The sequence below is a fragment of the Physeter macrocephalus genome, chromosome 1, assembly GCF_002837175.3.
Source record: "Physeter macrocephalus isolate SW-GA chromosome 1, ASM283717v5, whole genome shotgun sequence".
Taxonomy (NCBI): Eukaryota; Metazoa; Chordata; class Mammalia; order Artiodactyla; family Physeteridae; genus Physeter; species Physeter macrocephalus.
Genome location: NC_041214.2, coordinates 72,506,089 through 72,527,303, shown reverse-complemented (window position 1 = coordinate 72,527,303; position 21,215 = coordinate 72,506,089). Strand labels below are relative to the sequence as shown.

At 35.6% G+C, this 21,215-nt stretch overlaps 1 protein-coding gene across 1 annotated transcript in view; it reads right to left on the bottom strand.

Annotated features, from left to right (window-relative positions):
- The window catches only part of MFN1 (mitofusin 1), a 36,022-nt gene that overhangs the window by 12,178 nt on the left and 2,629 nt on the right, over positions 1–21,215 (bottom strand). Inside the window, exons 3-11 of the mRNA XM_055083935.1 lie at positions 19,105–19,240; positions 17,707–17,869; positions 14,907–15,031; positions 13,460–13,589; positions 11,858–11,944; positions 8,445–8,598; positions 8,264–8,331; positions 1,989–2,110; positions 195–321 (exon numbers count right to left, since the gene is read on the bottom strand). Of these exons, the coding sequence (XP_054939910.1) occupies positions 195–321; positions 1,989–2,110; positions 8,264–8,331; positions 8,445–8,598; positions 11,858–11,944; positions 13,460–13,589; positions 14,907–15,031; positions 17,707–17,869; positions 19,105–19,240 (1,112 nt within the window). The remainder of the gene's footprint in view (positions 1–194; positions 322–1,988; positions 2,111–8,263; positions 8,332–8,444; positions 8,599–11,857; positions 11,945–13,459; positions 13,590–14,906; positions 15,032–17,706; positions 17,870–19,104; positions 19,241–21,215) is intronic.

Here is a 21,215-nt window from a genome sequence, read left to right as displayed (position 1 = left end):
CCACGTGCCGTGGAGCGGCTGGGCCCGTGAGCCATGGCCGCTGAGCCTGCGCGTCTGGAGCCTGTGCCCCGCAACGGGAGAGGCCACAACAGAGGAACAGAGGGAGGCCCGCATACCACAAAAAAAAAAAAAAAAAAAAAAAAAAAAGTATTTCCATTCCCAGATATTATAATCACAAAGCTAATGTTACCCACCTTATTTGCAACCTCCTCTGTAACCTCCCTGATTTTTTTCTTAACATCCAGTGTTAAAAGGTTCATCTGGTTTCGGATAAAGTCCAGTCTATCAATTTGGTCTTCCCTCTCCTCTATTGAATAAACCCTATTATAGTATGAAAAGTAATTAATATTCAGGGTATATTAAAGTCCCAAAGAAATTAAGTACAAACACTCACTTATATATTGAACCATCTGTTAGAATGATAGAAGAAAAAAAAATCTTGTATTTCAACATCTAAAAGGATTCAAATAATATTTCACGTATAAAATGTTTTACAGATGATTGGATATAAACTGTCTCTCTGCTCATGTGGTACCTGAATCCCACAAAGGATTAATAAGGATGCTAAATCTCCACCCATTTCATAGATATGAACAGTCAAAACAGAACTAACTCAATATTAAGTCTACTTAATAAACAGGGGCCAGTAAACAGCACTCTGCAAGCCCCATCCAGCCATTCGCTAGTTTCTGTTAAAGTTTTCTTGGAATATAGCCACAAGCATTCATGAACCTATTGTGTATATGGCTGCTTTTGCTCTAAAACCGCAGAACTGAGTAGTTGCCAGAGACAGTATGGCCTACAAAGCCTAGAATATTTACTATCTGCTAAAATTTGTCAACCCCTGGATGATATAGGAAAACAAAAGCCTGAGATCCTTTTAAGATCATCTTTTCCAAGACATCTGTTTCCAAGGCATGATTATACAAACCACCCTCAAATCACATCTTTTTTGTGCTACGTTTATTTCAATGTCCTATATTTTTATAAAAATTAAGGTCAATTCAGTGGACGAATACTTACTTTGGCTACCATAATAAAGCAACTGAGCTCACTATACAGAAACAGTGTGCACAGGGCCAGAGATCAGAATCTGGGTTCTGATCCTTGAGTTTTATATGCTGTAAATTCTCTAATGTTGTACATAATGCATTCCTGCAAAAGTGTCAAAATTAGGCAACAGACCTAGATATGAGTGGAGTTTTGTTCTCAGCAAGATCAAACACATTTAAAATCCCCAATTTTATATCTTGGATTTAATCTTAGATGCTTTATATCTTCTCATTGATTGGCTTAAGCCCACTTAAAGGTCCAATTGAGGCTTAACATCACTATGCTTATAACATCTAATAACATCTTAATCTCTGTTTCAAGTATACCAAGTTTGTGAGAACTACCCTTTTCTTCGACTACTGTTGGCACTTTCGTGTATTCATTTTCATCATTACAAGGTAATAAATGGAATAAAATACTGCAGTATAGTATGACATATAGAGTAATGCTTATGAAATTCACTTTCTGGCTGGCAGGTAGTATCACCTTGTTTGTTTACCAGCTGATATAAAACCACAACTGGCATAAAGGAGTGATTTCAAGGTTTCAATGTATGAATATATGAAAGATGAGTGATAGGCTGAATGTAAAAAGAGGGTCACCTGTTTTGGACTTCTTCGAGAAATTCTGCTGGAAGAAATGGTTCTTTCACTGCTTTAAAGACATGTAAAGCCACTGAACATTTTAAAATCACAGCTCACACACGAGAATACTGAGATCCAGGGGATGTCAATGATGTATTTGTTCAAGGTTGTAAAAAAAATATTTACAGTTTCAAATATTCATTAAAAAACATGCAAGTAGGCATCAGCTAAACCTACAAGGTTGATGTTAGTGTGAAAGGTATTTAATAATATAAAAATTTTAAACCTTAGTCTAAAGAATTCATATTGACACAAAAATAATTTTTATTTTGCAATAAAATGAATTCATACCTTTTCTCTGCTGCTGCCACGTTTATTGAATCCATTATGTTTTTCACAGTTTCTAGTATCTGTTTAGCTCTGATAGTGTGCTGTTCAAACTTTGTTTTCACTGCTGACTGCGAGATACACTCCTGCGAGGGGCCCAAGCCATAACACATTACTGTAATTCCATCCCAACATTTTCAGGAATTTAAACACAAAAACTTGCTGTTTGTAATGTTAACCAAAACAGACATAAGGATAGAAAATAAATGGATGACAAACACAACTTAAAATTATAAAGGTAAAAAAAAATGTCAAAAATTTAAAAGTTAAAAGGCTTTAACAGCAAGTTCATAACTTTGTGTAATTTTACACAGTAATGTGCAATGGTTCTTTGACTATATTATTTTTTAAAATAAATAAAAAAGGGTGCTATTTTCAATGTTAAAAAAGGTTTCCTATTAGGATTACTAATTTTATTTGGATCACCTTTAATCTACTTCTGGTCCATCTATCTTGATTTTTCTCATATTTGCAATGAAAACCTCTTAAAGTTCTTAAGCCATGAAATAGAATTCTACATTGAAAAAAATGAACGATACAATTCACATAAAGTTAGTAAAAAGGACTTCTACAGATTAAAGCTTGAACAAGTTGAAAAATACTATTTAACAGCAAACAACCTAAGTAATATTTTAAATTGTTTATAGAAAAATATCTAAAGCTATTTCTAAGATAATCCCATTATTGTCATTGGACTACAGTGTGTGCATACAGGTCAGAATGATGCCTTATCTCATGTTTCACTTTCAAGCTAACTGTAGCTCACAACTTACTAACAGTTGTACAAATCAATTAGTGTTTCATGAGCAGTGTTTTTTACACAGAGAATACATCAGAATGCACCACATATGATGATGGATGTTTCTTTTGTGAAATTTTGTTTCAGTTTCAATATATGTGCTTGTTATTCAAGACTTGTTATTTAAAACATTTACTGTGATTCATCATTTAAGTGCTAGCAAAATTATTAAATTAAAATTGGCCTTTCACTTCTACATCATAGAAAAGTCAAATTCTGTACTGACATAACATTTGAAAACAACTGCAAGTGTAGAGAAATACTATCTGGTCTTTGAACAACCAAGAACACTCATCTGGGTCACGACATCAAATCAGGGATATATCCCCCAACTCTCCAAAATTTCCATGAATTCATCTTCTTGAACTTAATATAAAACCAGTACAAATTGTGGTAATTACTTCTGAAAGTAATTACTATCCTTTATCAAAATAAATAGCTTTTAAGCTTTAAAAGGTAGTCACTTAATACTCTAGCACTATATTTGTTATGGTGAAATCATTAGTAAATTATATATTCATTCAGTGTTCTATTTATAATCTATGCTGAGCCTTCACATCTCTAAAATGATTATTTCACTAAGACAGAAGAGACTTTTAAATTCTCTCTTTGGTATTTTTTTGAGGTATAGAAAACAAGGCAGATTCATTTCTTTAGCTATAGGGCACATGAGGGTAATTCATTTAGTTAACAGTTTATGTCTTAACTCAGAGCCCATTACTTTTTTTCAGTGCATAGTCTTACTTTTGCTCATTGTCAAGCTCATTTATATATCACTCAATTATCACTAATCCTGAAGAGATTAGTAATAAGAAGTTACAGTATTCCTGTTCTGTATATGCCAAAGCAGAAGCCACCAATAACTACACAATATTAAACATTTAAAGTGCAAACTGCTTATTTTTTAATGACCAAAACAAAGTTTTGATTTTACTTTAAAAAACTATCTCATAAATTGCCAAATTAACCATCACAAAAACTATAATAAAGGAATAAAAATATTTTTAAACGAAAAAAAAGTTAAAAGAAATTCTGTTCCTCGATGAAGCAGATCTAGATATCAGCAATGAAGACCCCAAATTTGTAGATAACAGCACAGTATTAGAGCTAGACTAGAGAAAAAGAAAAGACCTCCAAAAGTTATTAGGCAATATACAAGTTACTCCTTGATTCAAAAATATACATTGGTGAATAAGTATAAAGAAGAAAACAGGCAATCTTTTTCTAATTAAAAAGTATCCCGGGGCTTCCCTGGTGGCGCAGTGGTTGAGGATCTGCCTGCTAATGCAGGGGACACGGGTTCGAGCCCTGGTCTGGGAAGATCCCACATGCCGCGGACCAACTAGGCCCGTGAGCCACAACTACTGAGCCTGCGCGTCTGGAGCTTGTGCTCCGCAACAAGAGAGGCCGCGACAGTGAGAGGTCCGCGCACCGCGATGAAGAGTGGCCCCCGCTCGCCGCAACTAGAGAAAGCCCACGCAGAGAAACAAAGACCCAACACAGCCAAAAATAAAAAAAAAAAAAAAAAAAAAAAAAAAAATTGGATCATATATTTAAAAAAAAATCCCACACTGACGTTCTCAATCAGAAAAATATCAAAAGTCAACTGCAAAAGGAATACTCTATTCCAAACTAAGTATAGGGAATGCTAATTTATTTTTTTTAATATTTATTTATTTGGCTGCACCAGGTCTTAGTTGCAGCATATGGGATCTAGTTCCCTGACCAGGGATTGACCCCGGGCCCCCTACATTGGGAGCACTGAGTCTTAGCCACTGGACCACTGGGGAAGTCCCAAGGAATGCTAATTTTAAAAAAGGTTCTTTACTGAACTATTTCTCAGAGCACTTTATACACTAATAATACTTATGAATCTCCATGGGAGACATATATAGCATGCAGCAGTTCCCAGACTTATTTTATCAGGAACTCTTAATTTTCCAAGGAGAAGTTTAAAATACTATACCAGACAATTTAAATTCCACCTTGTCAGAGTATCCTGTAGGCTGTTTTAAAACTTATTAAAGATTTAGAACCAAAATAATCACATCTCAATTATGATCATCTTCTGATTTTCTAATAACATCTACAGAAAACAGCTGATGATTTAGTCATATGTAGTTACAAATTTGTAAATATTAATATTTATGTGTAATTAAGACATACAAGCTAGTCAAGTCCCCTTGATAAAAGACCCTAAATACCCAATAACATGCTATTTACCACTCCCAACGTATTATTTTGAAATATCTTAAACTGACAGGAAAATTGCAAGAAAGAACACCAAGATACAATATACCTTTCAAGTAAATATACCAAATGTTAACATTCAGCTTTGTTTACCTTTCCTTCTCTCTCTCCATGCAGATCTATATAGATAAGTCTATATAGATATTCATCTTTATACATACGTGTATATATTTCTTCCTGCTGACAATTTGACAGTTCATTGGAACCAACACAGCCTTACTACTAAATATATTAACATGTGTCTCCTAAGAACGGGGACATTTTCCTATACAACCACAAAACAATGACTGTATTCAGAACTTTTATCACCAGGACAATACTATTAACCTAACATACAGTCCACTTCCAAATTTCACCAGTTGTCCCAGGAATGTCCTTCACAACAAATTCACTGACACAAAACTATTAAGGATAGTTAATAGCCAAATATTTGGGCAAAAAAATTTTAGATTTCTAAACTGTGTTCGGAATATACACCTGTCCAAATACAGGTTGAAAACAAGAAAACATATGAATAGAATTAACATTGATTTTCTTGATTGATTTTATTTAATTACCAAGCCTTATTTAACTTGGTACCCTGAAAGTTCATAATATTCAGCTTCTTTTAAACCAAATGAATCTCAAGAGGTCCATGGCAAAGATCAGACTGTTTGATAAAATGATTAACTTGGTACAGTTTTTCTTTACACAAAAATCATCTTACAAGACTACACATACAATACTGAATTCTAAAAACAGAGAAAATGTGTATAAAGGCCACATTTTGTGATCCCAGTGCAAAAAAAAAATCAAGAAAAGTTAGATGATAATAACCAAAACATCTGAATTTTAATAACTCCTGTACTGAATAGGAAATGCCAAAAGCTATCATTAAAAATTAATCAACAATGAAACTGGATACTGAAACCTATAAAATACATCCAAAGCTACACTCACAGACAAATTCATGGCCCTAAATTCTTTCTTAAAAACCAAAAAACAATCCCACTTATATAATGAAAGCAGAAACTTTGTGTAAAGATTAACATAGAATTTAATGAATAAAAACCAAAAAATACTATGTATCAACTGATAAATTAACCAAAGTCTTTGGAGGAAAAGCAAAGCAATCAGATCATTGGTAAATCCAATTAAGGTTTAAAATACACAGATATTTCTTGTATCCTTTATCTATCTATATCTACATATAAGTATATATATAGATATAGAAAAGGAATACAAAAATTTTTTAAATAAATAATTTTATGCTAAATCGTAAATTCTCAGAAATGCACCAATTTATAGGAAATCATAAATTACCAAAATTAATTTTAAAAGTAACAAATTTCAGCTTTGGCAAAAAGTTGAAAAGAGTTGTCAGTGCAGTTACCAAAAAAAGGTTTGGCCATCCAGACAAAATTTTTTGCCATCTGATTATTTCTTTAGGTAAATTCAAATAATTTCTAGCTGATTCTCATTTTATATCATAGTTTTAAACAAAAATTTCAAACTCTAAAGCCTAACATTCTCCACAACTTCATGTAAAAGCTCTTGCTCATGAACAGTTTTTTCCATATATAATTGTTAGATACTCAAATGAACTTTCACAATAAAAAAGTGAAATGCCAAGTTTCTTCTAAAAACATTAAAAAGAATAGTTCCTAAGTCTGCCTGATTATTGCAATCACTCAGGGAGCTTTAAATATATAACAGATTCCTAGGTCCATCCTAGCCCTACTGGATTGGTCTCTGAGATGAGTCAGGAGTCTGCAGTTCTCTAAAATACCTCATGTGTTTCTCATCATCAGCCGGGTTTGAAAACCAGTGCTCTACAGCACATCTTTTATTCTTCTCATTCCCACCTCTTCAAGGAGATATTCTGGGAAATCAAATGCTGTACCAGGAACCAATATGAAAGAGGTATAAATGTATAACTGAACAGTATATGACTTGGTAGGAGAAATCAATGACAAACACACATGCACACAAACACACAGGAAGAAAGAAAAGCTCAATAATTAAGAAAAGACAAGAAAAATAATGATATGCTCCCCAATATTTTCTCCATGGATGAAATGACTATAACTGGTAAGAGTGAGGAGAGCATTGAATCTCTTGTGAAAGCAAAAGGGAAAGAAGATAAACAATGGTCTCTGAGTAACTGGGATATCATATATCCTATAGCTTAGCCTGACAAGACACCTACTGATATCCCAGGGGCCTCTGAACAATCAGAAACATCTTACCAAGATAGCAGAGAGTGGGTTTTCTTAAAAACCTTGTCTTTATTTACCTAATGGTCTTTCTCCCTCTCACCAAATTAAAAATAGAGGATAGTGAGCAAATGGTTAATTTTAAAAATTCTGCCGAGTACATTCAACATTTATGTCCTTACTATTAAGACAGTTACTACTTATAAGGAAGAATAATTACTGATGGAAGTTTTTTTTCAGTTCTGAAGTATTTGTGTTCATCTGGGGGTGAGAAGGAGATATGCAATCTAATAAGCACAACTAAGAGCTAAATTAAAGTCAAGAAGATTAACAGCTAAAGAATTTTTCAGTCAATGTAGAAAGTTTTAATGTCTCTGAATAAAACACCTACACCAAAACATAAGAGTATCTTCCCTCCCCAGTGCTGCACACACATTATCTATTCATGCACCTCAGCAGTTTAGATTCCTAAAATACAGGACCTATATCTTAATTATTTTCGTATTCGTTTGTTCAGGACATTTAGCATAAAACATGGAGAATTAACAGGTGACAATACAGTTTAGAAATGTAATTAACTTTTGTCCAATGACATGAGCTATGTTCTATCAAAAGAAAAAAAATCTTCATTTTGCTCTATTATCCATTCCAACAGCAATTACATTTCTTTAATCTTGTGCCTGACTATTGAATACAGAATATTTTACCCACTGAACAACAAAATATTAGAAACTAGTGTCTCATTTAAATACAAATACATTAAAGAAAAAGAATAGGAAGAAATTACAATCTTTAATTTTCCATTCTTACAGATCATCTATTTTGCAGGGACTTTCTTTCTTCCAACTTTCCTCGTTTTACTTGCTGTGTCAGAAACTACGCTAAATAACACCAAAGGTTATTGACAAAGATAAGTAGTGAAAACAGAAGATTATGATCACTCTCCAACCAATGTTATGGTTTTACATTAGTCAGTACATTCACAAAATTCCTACCTCAAAGATTTGTTCAAAATTCTGAAACTCCTGCAATCTTGCCTGAAATCCTTCTGCAAGTGCCCCACCTGTAATATTCAGGTGAAGATTTTAAAACCCAGTATATAGCAAGATAAGATTTCTAGCATGCTATTTTTATAATCTATTTGTATTTCAAAAGGATGAAACAATGAATACATACCACCTTCTGGCATCCCCTGGGCTTTGTGCTTTCTAGCACTAAGAACTTCCTTTGCAGAAACAAAAAAGATACGACTCCGTGCTTCTAAAGGATCCACAACTTTGAGCTCCTCCACCAAGAAATGTAGGCATCTTTCCATGTGCTGTCTGCGTACCTAGAGAAAAGCAGGGTATTAAAATAATTCTAATAATTAAACAAATATAAGTTACTGGCCTACACTAAACTCCACTTACAGTGATATTATTACTATATGATATAGTAACAGTTGCCTTATACGTAACAAATCCAAAAATTCTAATAAATGAAGTTTGATACTTGCTGACAGGAAATCTTCCTCTTAACTTAATGAGTCTTCCTTGAACATTTAATTTAAAATTCTGATGGACCATCAAATACTATACAACTATTAAGAACGTACTGTAGACAAACATTAGTGTTTAATAGCATGGGGAAAGGTTCCTAATTCTGTATTAAGGATATATGATGTGTACATATATTTATGTAAATTAATAGGTGGCATGCAGGTAATACCCACAAAAGTAGGTGGCATTTTAATTTCTTCCTTAAGCTTTTATTTTCCAAATTTTCTACAGTGAAGCTATTAATACCTTTAAAATCAGAAATTAAGTGCTACAATAAATTTGCTATAATGAAGTTATTTTTATTTTGAAATCAGAACATAGATGGTATATTTTTCTTCTAAAAAACACTGGGGGGACTTCCCTGGTGGTCCAGTGGGTAAGACTTCACACTCCCTATGCAGGGGGCCTGGGTTCAATCCCTGATTGGGGAACTAGATCCCACATGCATGCCGCAACTAAGAGTTAGCAGGCCACAACTAAGAAGCCTGCATGCTGCAACTAAAAGGTCCCACATGCTGGAACGAAGATCCCACATGCTGCAAATAAGACCCAGCACAGCCTAAATAAATAAATAAAAATAAATACTAAAAAAAAAAAAAAAAAAAAAAAAAAACTACCTGGAATTAAAATTGGGGAGAATGCATTAGCTAGGGATTGGAGCTCTAACGTTAGGTTTAACAACAGCACTTGGGTATCTAAATTAGGAATAAGGATTGGAAGTTAGTTAGGGTTTAGTACCAGCCTTTAGCATTATGGCTATGATAAGAGATCTCCATGTTAAGACTTAATAAAATTAAGCTAAATCGGAATGGAGAAGAACAATCTGTGGGTGATATTTCCTAATTCTCTGATGATTAAATGAGACCCCAATTTGAAAGAGTATGATTATAAAGCAAGAGTTAATAACAACAGGATATAAATCATCATATTAAGCAAAATTTCAATTTGGGGGGTGAGGGGAAGAATGAAAGCAAATAATCTAACATGTGAATAGTGATGGGATAGTGTAAATTTTATTTTTTAATGCATTTTCTAGGTTTTTTAAAATAATAAACACATACTACTATTAAAATCAGGGCTTCCCTGGTGGTGCAGTGGTTGAGTGTCCGCCTGCCGATGCAGGGGAGGCGGGTTCGTGCCCCGGTCCGGGAAGATCCCGCATGCCATGGAGCGGCTAGGCCCGTGAGCCATGGCCGCTGTGCCTGCGCGGCCGGAGCCTGTGCTCCGCAACAGGAGAGGCCACAACAGTGAGAGGCCCGCGTACCGCAAAAAAAAAAAAAAAAAATCAGAAAAAGTAGTATCAAGCAAATTAAATATTATTTGTAGACCAAATACCAGATTCTCTATCCTTTTTAAAATGAAGTTTCTTAAACCACCAGCATGACTAAAATGAAAAACAAAAACAAAAAATACCAAGTGTTGACAAGGATATAAATCACGTGGAACTCTCAATCTGGTGGTGGGAATATAAACTGGTATGAGCACTTCAGAAAACACTTGGGCTGTATTTATTAAAACAGCATATTCTTGGGAATTCCCTGATAGTTCAGTGGTTAGGACTCTTTTGTTTTCACTGCCAAGGGAGCGAGTTCAATCCCTGGTCAGGGAACTAAGATCCTGTAAGCCACGTGGTGAGGCCAAAAAACAAACAATAAACCCCCAGCATATTCTTAATCTGTAATCCAGCAATTCTACTCCTAGATTATACCCATGGATTACTGATTCCTGTGTTATTGACATTTTGAGTCAGATAAACCTTTGGTTTGGGGGCAGGAGCTGTTCTGTGTTATAGGATGCTTAACAGCATCACTAGCCTCTACCGACTAGATGCCAGTAGCACACACTCTCAATTGTGGCAACCAAAATATTCCCTGGGGGCCAAAATCGCCCAGCCACTTACATTGAGAACCATTGGTATATACTCAGCAGAAATATGCACAGGGACCTCTCTGGTGGCCCAGTGGTTAAGAATCCGTCTTGCAACACGGGGGACGCTGGTTCAATCCCTGGTCAGGGAACTAGGATCCCACATGCCACAGGGCAACTAAGTCCACGTGCCACAACTACAGAGCTCGCACACAACTAGAGAGAAGCCCGCGCACCGCAACAAGACCCGACACAGCCAAAAAAATAAATAAATAAAAAAGAATATGCACAGCAGCATTATTCATGATAGCTAAAAACAGGAAATTTATCCAAATGCCCATAACTATCAGAATGAACAGATTAATTGTTATTCATAGGATGAAATACCACGCAGCAATGCACTTCAGCTATGCACAGCAGTATGCATACACACAACAAATGTAATGTTGAGCAAAAAACCTGACATAGAAGTAGATACTATGTGATTCCCATTACATAAAGTTGAACAACCAGAAAAATTAATCTAGGGTATCAGAAGACATGGTAAGTGGTTATTCTTGGGTTGGAGGATAGAGGCTGGAAACAGGGGGTACTGGGGTGCTGGAATGTTCTGCTTCTGGATCCGGATCCTCCTTGATCTGGATCCTTACACAGGTGTCAAATTTGTAAATTCACTGAGCTGGACACTTATGATTTGTACACTTTTCTGTCATGTTATACGTAAATAGAGAATTTTAAAAATGTTATACTTAAACAGAGAATTAAAAAAAAACAGGGGACTTCCCTGGTGGCGCAGCGGTTAAGACTTCGCCCTCCCAATGCAGGGGGCCCGGGTATGATCCCTGGTCAGGAAACTAGATCGGCAAGCTGCAACTAAGGAGCCCGCCTGCCTGTGACTAAGACCCAGCACAACCAAATAAATAAATAAATATTAACACAACAACAACAAAGAAACAGAAGGACATTTCAAGATCTAAAATGATTAGACAGTACTTTTATAACATAACTTTCCTTCAAAGTAGCTTAATACTCTGTCTCTATCACATATCCACCTCAGGTTTTCTATAACTATATTCTTCTCAAGAGAATAGCTGCTTATGATGTTCTATTCTATGAGGTGTATTGTTTCTTCAGTTAGCAATGTACATGACTGTATTTCAAAACTTAAAGAAAAAAATAACTTACATCTTCCATATATTCTGGCTCTGATGCAGAGGCATCCCAACGATTATTCAGAATAAAAATATTAGGCTTGGAAAGTCGCTCATTTACCTTGTGAAAAAACTGTTTTTCCTGAAAAACATGAAATATCCAACAGTATGTTTACTTTTTAAAGCTACTTTATTTTTACCTTTATACTTGAAACTTTATTTGAATCTCAAAGTTCGAACCATTTAACAACAGTGATAACACCCACTGATAAAGGATCCTAAAGCACTCTGAACATTGAACTTTCAAAGATGACAAAACTAAGATATAAGAAAGCAAAAGTTAAGATTTTCCCTACTCCTCCCATCAGTCTTTTTTTGAAATTCAATTTAACCAATATTTATCTGTTTCTACTATATGCATGACATAAAAGATACTGCTAGATATGACAGTACATATTTTCAAAAAGCTACCTCAAATCATTTTGAAGATTTAGACTAAGTAAATAATAATGTAAGACACATGTACAACACATCATAATAAACAATAAAGGTATATGCCATAAATAGTATAAATATCCAAATGAAATTAGGAAATGCTCCATAAAGAAGGAAGTGGTGATAAAGATGGGCTTGAGAAGTACTGACAACAGGGCTTTTTGAAGGATGAAAAATTGGGAGGGGGAAGAACTGTGCACAAAGAATAACATAAACAAAGGCACCAAAGTCAGGATGTGTATCAAAGTTTGTTTATCCAACACCTAAATAATGTAGTTACTCTAAAACAGATTTTAAACATTTCCCTATTTTGTATACCATCAGGCTGGAAACAACTGTCAGTGTTGTCACAGCAACATGGTTTATGTGATATAGATTGGGCCATATAAACACTAATAACACGGTGACAAAACAGGTCTTGCTGGTAACACCTAGGTTTTAATGGTGTTTGGCCATTTATATGCTTTTGATGAATAACATTTTTTTAAGATTATACAGTAGTTCTGGATACTAGATATTGAAACTCTGGAAAGTTTATATGAAATAAGTCTGGCTCTAGACATTCTGGAAAAATAATCTTCTATGTTTGACAGCAGCTTATAGTGTACACAGGTAAGCTGAAACCTACAGTGCACACAGATAAAGCCGGAAAAGGCTGACAAAACTCAAAGTATGAAAAGCCTTGCCTGCCAGATAGGGAGGTGTTATACTTTATTCAAAAGACTTAAGCCAACAGCCTAACAATTCTGATGCCTATTCCTTCAGAAACTTGTAAATAACCAGTGAACATCAACAACACACATGTATCACACCGTGAACTCAAATATTCACTAGAAGCTAGAGCCATCAAACCAGAATCAGCCCTTCCAATCCCACAGAAACACAAACCCCTTCGTTCACCTCTGATATTAGAGCTTCTTTCTAATCCATGACTTGGATTTCCTTCACTTTTCAGAATTAAAACAGACATCATTTCATTTCCTATCATTCAAACAAAATAATTAGACCCTACCGTATTCATTAGAGTTGATTCAGAGTTTGCAACCAAAACGAAGACATCAGCATCTAAGCAAAACTTATCAGAGGCATCCCAAAGATTATTCAGAATAAAAACATTAGGCTTGGAAAGTCGCTCATTTACCTTGTGAAAAAACTGTTTTTCCGTGTTCATTAGAGTTGATTTGGAGTTTACAACCAAAACGAAGACATCAGCATCTAAGCAAAACTTATCAATCCAGCTATCCAGCTCTGTAGTGACATCTGTACCTGGACTAATGGGAATAAAATAAGAATTGTATTATATATTCTTTAAAAAGAAAATTTAGATTACAGAGAGATAATTTTTTTAAACTTTTAAGAATTAGTTGAAGTCTAAAGGATAGGATTTCTACCAGTTATCAGTCTGAAGCCTAGGAAATTTAAATTACTTTCTCAGCTATAAGACAGCAGTTGTGGAAAGCTGAGAATCTGTGCTTTATATACTTCTACTCTGCTGACAACCCCCAGAGCCTGTCCAATCAACAACTTAACAAATGCTAAAAAAGTTTATTTACTAAAGAGAGAAAACTTCATGATTTTTGACGAAGCAAGTAACATGTTCACTTATTTTAATCTTTTAAATTTTTATGCTTTGGAAGATTGAAAATAAGCAATGGAAAAAAAGAAGAAAACACCTAGGCTAATATGCAATCTATACTATAAAAAGTATAGTCCAACTGTCTATACATTGACTTGATAAGTCCTGTGACAAATTGGCAAGTTAACAGGTTGGGGTCATGGATACAGTCTGGCCATGAAATAAAGAAAAATTAATTAGTTAATATTATATTTAAACCAAATATTTTAATTTCCCAAGCACCTTCTCTCATCTGAGCTATTTCTGTTGATTACTTGAAACTCTCTTTCAGTAAAAAAGGAAGACCCTCAACCAAGAAAATAAAGATTTCCATAGAACACTGAAATTTTAACTGAAGAAAACAAAAGAGCACACCACAATTTTTAAAAATCATTTAACTACTTTTTTTGGTTAAGGACTCTGCTAAAGAGATATGCATTACCATTTTATTAAGCACCAGTGTAGTAGGATGATTTTTGAAAAAACATATTAAATGCAGGTTAATCAGAAGAGCCCGAATAAATTACAAAAGTATTTGATTAATTCTTGAACAATGAAAAGCTGTATGAACTGTCCAGCAGTTATTTTGGGAAACTAAGTCTCAAGAATAATTACTGATTAAAAATGATACCTATTTAGAGTTATCTATCTAGGTATCTAGAATGAGACAATCTCTAAGGCCCAACCAATTATCCAAACTACAATGTCAGTCTAGAGAAAAAAGTGACAATTCTTGAAATTTCCTGTAATAGAATTAAACTGATAAATTGGCACTTTTATAAAACCATTAAAAAACAAAAAAAAACTTACCTATTCCATTACAATCTAGCAAATGAGAACAAAGCAGCAATTGAACATTTTTTTTTAAGCAACTGAACATTTAAAATTTTTACGTACTACATGCTAAAAGCAAGCAGCATTCCTAAAAAAAAAACAAATACATACGTAGAAAACAATTCATATGTAATTTTACCTATCCACTAAAACCAGGTCATCTCTCAAGAGGGCACATTTTGCCTTTGGCCAAAACACATGTACAAGACAGCCAGCTTTCAAGTCTTTGTCCATATGAAGGGCATGGGCCAGCTGATTAACTGTCTAAAGTGGGAAGGAAAGAAAAAATAAAACTCTACTTGTAACAAAATTCAATAAAAATTTAAAATATTATGATTTGGTACATTTATTTTTGCAAAACATGTAGAAAAAGCAGAACTTTAAATCTTTCGAAATAAAACCATCTGAGCAATCTTGAGAAACCTGAGGTTTAAAATTACCAAGTAGGAAAAAAAATAAGGCCTTGAAACAGTTTACTCATACCATTCTACAACAATAATCTGCGCTGGAAACATTCTAAATGTCCAACAAATGGAACTCTGGCAATGAATCCCATGCAACCCCTGAAACTGATATTGTATATATGAAAAGAAATTAACAATATATTAAGAGAAAAAAAGCAAATCAGAAAATAGCATATATGAGACTTCCCTGGTGGTGCAGTGGTTAAGAATCCACCTGCCAATGCAGGGTACATGGGTTCGATCCCTGGTCCGGGAAGATCCCACACGCTGCGGAGCAACTAAGCCCATGCACCACAACTACTGAGTCTGTGCTCTAGAGCCCACGAGCCACAACTACTGAGCCTGCATGCCACAACTACTGGCCCGCCTGTGCACCTAGAGCCCGTGCTCCACAACAAGAGAAGCCATTGCAATGAGAAGCCCACACACTGCAACGAAGAGTAGCCCCTGCTCGCTGCAACTAAAGAAAAGCCACGTGTAGCAATGAAGACCCAATGCAGCCAAATAAATAATAAATAAATAAAATTATTTTAAAAAAAGAAAGAAAATAGCATATATAAAACCATTTTGTTTTAAAAATACAGAGAAACACCAATTTAACTCTATACCAAAGAATTTCCACTGGTTTTGGAAGTGTAAGAGTTTTGGAGTTTCTTTTCTTTTTGCCTAATTGTATTTTCTGACTCTTCTAAAATGAGTTTATTGCTTAGTAATAAGGCGGGAAAAGTAAAGGAACGTCACTAGGCAGTTATTTATTCACACAAGCCTGCTTTATATCAATGACTATGCCTTCTCCTTCCATTTAAATTTCCTAAAATATTTCTATTTCTCAAGATGACTTCTGACATACATTAGTTCATTACCTTTCATGTATGTGTTAAACATACAATTAAGTACAAAGGGCTTAAGACAAAATTAATAATCAAGGAAAGAGCATCAGTACACATACCTCGATGGTTCTTTTGTGATTTGTATGAAATTTTAAAGGGAAACATCTATTTTCAAATGGGCACAATAGTCCTGATCAAGCTTGAAGTGAATCTCCACAGTGACAAAGGTAGGGGTTTTTCTGCTTGCTTTCATAAACTTTTTGATAGAATTATAAACTTGTATTAAAATCCTGATACCTGGGCTTCCCTGGTGGCGCAGTGGTTAGGAATCCGCCTGCCAATGCAGGGGACGCAGGTTCGAGCCCTGGTCCGGGAGGATCCCACATGCTGCGGAGCAGCTGAGCCCGTGCACCACAACTACTGAGCCTGCGCTCTAGAGCCCGCGTGCCACAACTACTGAAGCCCGTGAGCCACAACTACTGAAGCCCGCGTGCCCAGAGCCTGTGGTCCACAAGAGAAGCTACCTCAATGAGAAACCAGCACACTGCAACGAACAGTAACCCCCGCTCACCGCAACTAGAGGAAGCCCATGCGTAGCAACGAAGACCCAACGCAGTCAAAAATAAATAAATAAATTAATTTAATTTAAAAAAAGAAAATCCTGATATCTTACCTATAAAATTAAAATAATAAAAGCACCCATCTGACAGAGTTGTGGTGAGGTTTGAGTTATTACAAGTATTTAGAATAGTGTCTGCTACTTATCTTGATTACAAAATAAGTGATTCCTTCATTTGTATGGCTTAAAAGCTTGAAAAATATTTTCATAAATATCATCTTATTTTTTATTGTAAGTAATCTGAAGGGTATTAGACAGATTGAGTTACTTTCTCTGATCAAACAGCAAACTCACAGGAGGACTAGACCTATGAATTCACCTACAGTTTAGCCAAAACTAAAATAGCATGGATCTTCACACACTGAACTTTTGCATTTGTGGAAGAGATCTTACGACTTAAGACAAAGTGAGTATAGTGAGAAGCAGTGCCTTTTACCAATTGCTTTCATTCCAGAGTAAACATCTTGCATCCTAATTGCTTTTTATTTTTGTTTGGCTGAAAAAAATCTAGTGCCACTGAATTTCTTAAGAAATTTATGAAAGGTAGGGAACTACCACTGGCCTTTATCTGATAAAGCTATAACATTTACTAATGAATATGCTTACCAAATATTCCAAAGGCAAAAACAGTTTCTAAAGGCACAGCTGTGTCAAAAACAGATTGCAGAGCCCAATTTTTTAAACTAAGTTTTCTTTAGAAAGACAGGATTTGAGAATAAACAGCAACAACACACTTCAATAATGTTCTTTTCACCAGGAACACTATTTTTAAAATTTTATAAACTTTTAATTCGAATTTACTTTCATTTAGTTGAGGACAGGTTTTATTCTTCCAGTAACCTAGCTCTAAAGCAAAAGAATTTTAGAAAATTCAAAATATTCGTGACGGTTTTAAAAGCTCTGAATAGAAATACTAATGGTTCTTCCATCTCTAGCAATGCAGACATCTTGTAAAAAAATTTTTTAAAGAACAAGTTAAGGACATTATTTCAGGTACATTATGTTGCTAAAAATCAAACAGTATACCTTCACATTCTTTTTTTCATCTGACCCTTCTGTCATGAGATAGGCTTTATCTCCATCCGTTCCTTCAACACTCAGGAAGCAATTGGTTGTATGGCCAATTCCACTAGGGAGGACTTTATCCCACAACATGGCATTGATAACAGAGCTCTTCCCACTGCTTGTCCTGAAGAATGAATACACAAAATCATGACAAAACACAATGGTAAAAACTTTGTTCTTTCACTGGGGCAAGGCCAACTTTTTTAGAATGCAAATTTTGTAAAAAAAATTTCATCAGATTACAATCTGAAATCACAGCCCACTCTTCCCATCACAAGATGTGGTCTAACATCCCATCTTAAATCTGGGCTGGATCTTTTTCACATGCAAAGCTCATTCCTATTTCTTCTTCTCAAGCAGGACAACTGAGTCATCACTTCTGCAGGAGGCCTCTTCCCTCCCACTCCTATACCACCCTAACCTGGGGTAGGGCCTCTTTCATGGACCTACTTCATACTAGACTCTGTTTAAGGCCCTGAGAATATGGTCAAGTGGAAGAAGCAGATAACAACATAAAACAAAAAACAAACAAAAACAGAGCTTTGAGAAAAGTTTTCAAGGACATAAACAGGGTGCTTTAGCAGAGAATAACTGAGAAGGAATACCTTAGAGTGGTCCGGAAAGGTTTCTGCTGTAGTAACATTTAGGATGAGATTTGAAGAGTGAGAAGGAGTCAGACATACAACAAGGCAAAGAGAATTCTAGGCATAGGAAATTGCAAGTGCTAAAGCCCTAAGATGGGAAATAGCTTAGAAGGCCTACGAGGTTAGTGAGTAAATAAATGCTTCTACTGGTGAACAGCACATGATATCTGAACAACCAAGTGGGGGCCTTGTCATTTCTCTTTGCATCACTAGTACCTAACAGAGTGATTGGTACATAGGTAGTTAACAAATGGTCCTTAAATTAATGTATGAGCTGTGGCAGAAATCATTCTACCACTCCAGAAGTTTCATTAAGGAATGGCACTTCTTATTCTCCCTCTGGGAATCATGGAGCTGAAAATCCTTTTGGAAGGCACACCTGATAATCAACAGAAACTTAAAAAGAGTAAGTCACAAATTATACTTATCTGTTTTTCTATTCTTATAGCTGGGTAAGAAGCCAATTCTTAGAGATGAGCATCCTTAAAAAATAATAATATGATTGACCTTCATAAAGCTTTATTTTATACCAGGAGCTAAAATGAACAAGTTCTTTTACATGCTAATAGCTTTAACATTTAATACAGGCAGAAACTGTTGTGAAGAGAAGGGGGAAGAATATCACTTGCTGCAACATCAGAAACAAAGCTGCGGATATGATCAAGAAAAGCTAATATCTGGAAACTACCCTTGAGAAGAAATAATAAAGGATTACCTGCCAAAAAATGCAACTTTCATGTGTCTCCGAGACAGCACCTCACCGATGATGGAAAGCTTATTTTTATATCTCTGTATTTCTATCAGATCATCCTCAGTAGCTACTTGGTCAAGTTCTGGATTCTTGTATGTTGCTGTAAAATTGAAATGGTATTAGAGAAAGTAACATAGATGAATATTAAGTTAATTATAAAACAGAATTCTTAAGATATGCATATATTTGGGTTTTGTTCTATATTAACATGATATTTGAAAATAAAAATAACATGGTATCTGAGTATTTGGTAAAAGGTGAATGCCTCATTGTAATGGGTCATAAGAATACTGCCCAAAAGAATTTCAAAATTATTAAAAATTACAGGGGTCCAGTCAAAAGGGTATTTATTATTCATCTAGGTCTCAAAGATACAAAATACACACCTAAGCCAAAAAGCATTTCTGAACAGCAAAACTAGAACATAATATCCACCTATTATCATTCCATCCTGACAGGAGCTTCAAATCCTGAACTGAAAGAGGGATGCACATGCTGAGTGAGGTTTGAATGGGCAGCCCCCCCAAAATAAAGACATGGTTCAAGCAGGTTTTCAAGCTAGGTAAGACCTTGCTGTCTTACTACTTCTTGTCTGCTTCCCACAGGGGTGGAGCAAGACAGCTCCTTGAACATGAATGAAAAGAGAATTGCAGACTGTAACACACTCCTGTCAGGTTTGGGAGTAACTGCCTACTCCAGCCCCAATCTCTCTTCCTCCAGAGATGGGGGTAGCTGGGAAAGCAACGATTTGAAAAGTAGGACAGTATCTCAGTTTTGTTTATATTTCAGGAATATACATTTTAACATTTTTATCATCTCTTTTTGAAGGTGAAAACATGAAGATTCATTTGGCTATCTGAATGGTCCTAATTAGAGACAAATACTGACACAACTTACTGAGTGACCATCTAATTAAACTTAAGCTTCACATCTCACCGTACTTTTTTTTTTTTTTTTTTGCGGTACGCGGGCCTCTCACTGTTGTGGCCTCTCCCGTTGCGGAGCACAGGCTTCGGACGCGCAGGCTCAGCGGCCATGGCTCACGGGCCCAGCCGCTCCGCGGCATGTCTCACCATACTTTTCAAGTACATTGATAAAATATGTGCAATTTGGTGAATAAAGGCAAGACTGGCTTAAATACCATTACATCCATCTTTGTTTTTCATTTCATTCTTGGTCTTCTATGTGCTTCCTGATTTACTTGCTTTGCCTCTTTTTTGCAACATTTTTTTCTGAGGTTTTAGAACCAGTAATGTAAGCAGATAGGTTAGGGGGTTCCCGGAGAAAGAGAACCAGAAATGGCTTTCTTGACTTAAGAGAATCCATTCTAGCCTAAGCCATTTTGTGATCTAAGCCTGGCCACAATGCTCGCCCTTGAACAGGTCTCAGTAATCGATGATCTTAAGGGAACAAAGGAATGCAGCAAAAGAGAAAAGGCAGTCAAACAATAGTGAGCGATAAAGCAGAGTCCCAGTTCCTCCTCAAAAGACATACATATATGTGTGTGTGTGTGTGTGTATGTGTGCGTGTGTGTATCTATCTATCTTTGAGTTCTGCAGGAACTAAAGTCCCCACCCAGGTGGAGAACTGAATAATGATGTTGATCCTCCTGACTTCAGTCTACCAAGACCTAGACTGATCTTTGCTCCAATTCTATGCTGAATTCTCCTCTGCTCAAGCCCCTTCATGAATACACATGTACCGTTAGCTTAAAACTTCCCCAATTTTGCTGTTTGGGGACACACTGCTTTGGGAAAGATCTCCAGTGTTCTCCTTACCTGCTGCAAGTAATAAATCCTTCCTTCTCCCGATCTGTGGTTTGGTTGTGTCTACTGGCTCAATAACCACCAATAACAGTTAACATTGAATTCAGATTCTAAAGCTGAATTCACTAGCTCCTAGAGTAATAGCTCCTAGCATCTATTACATGTTCAATACACAGAAGTTCTTAAATTTAACTTCATTTTCACTTCCCATCAACTTTTTTTTTTTTTTTTTGCGGTACGCGGGCCTCTCACTGTTGTGGCCTCTCCCGTTGCGGAGCACAGGCTCCGGACGCACAGGCTCAGCGGCCA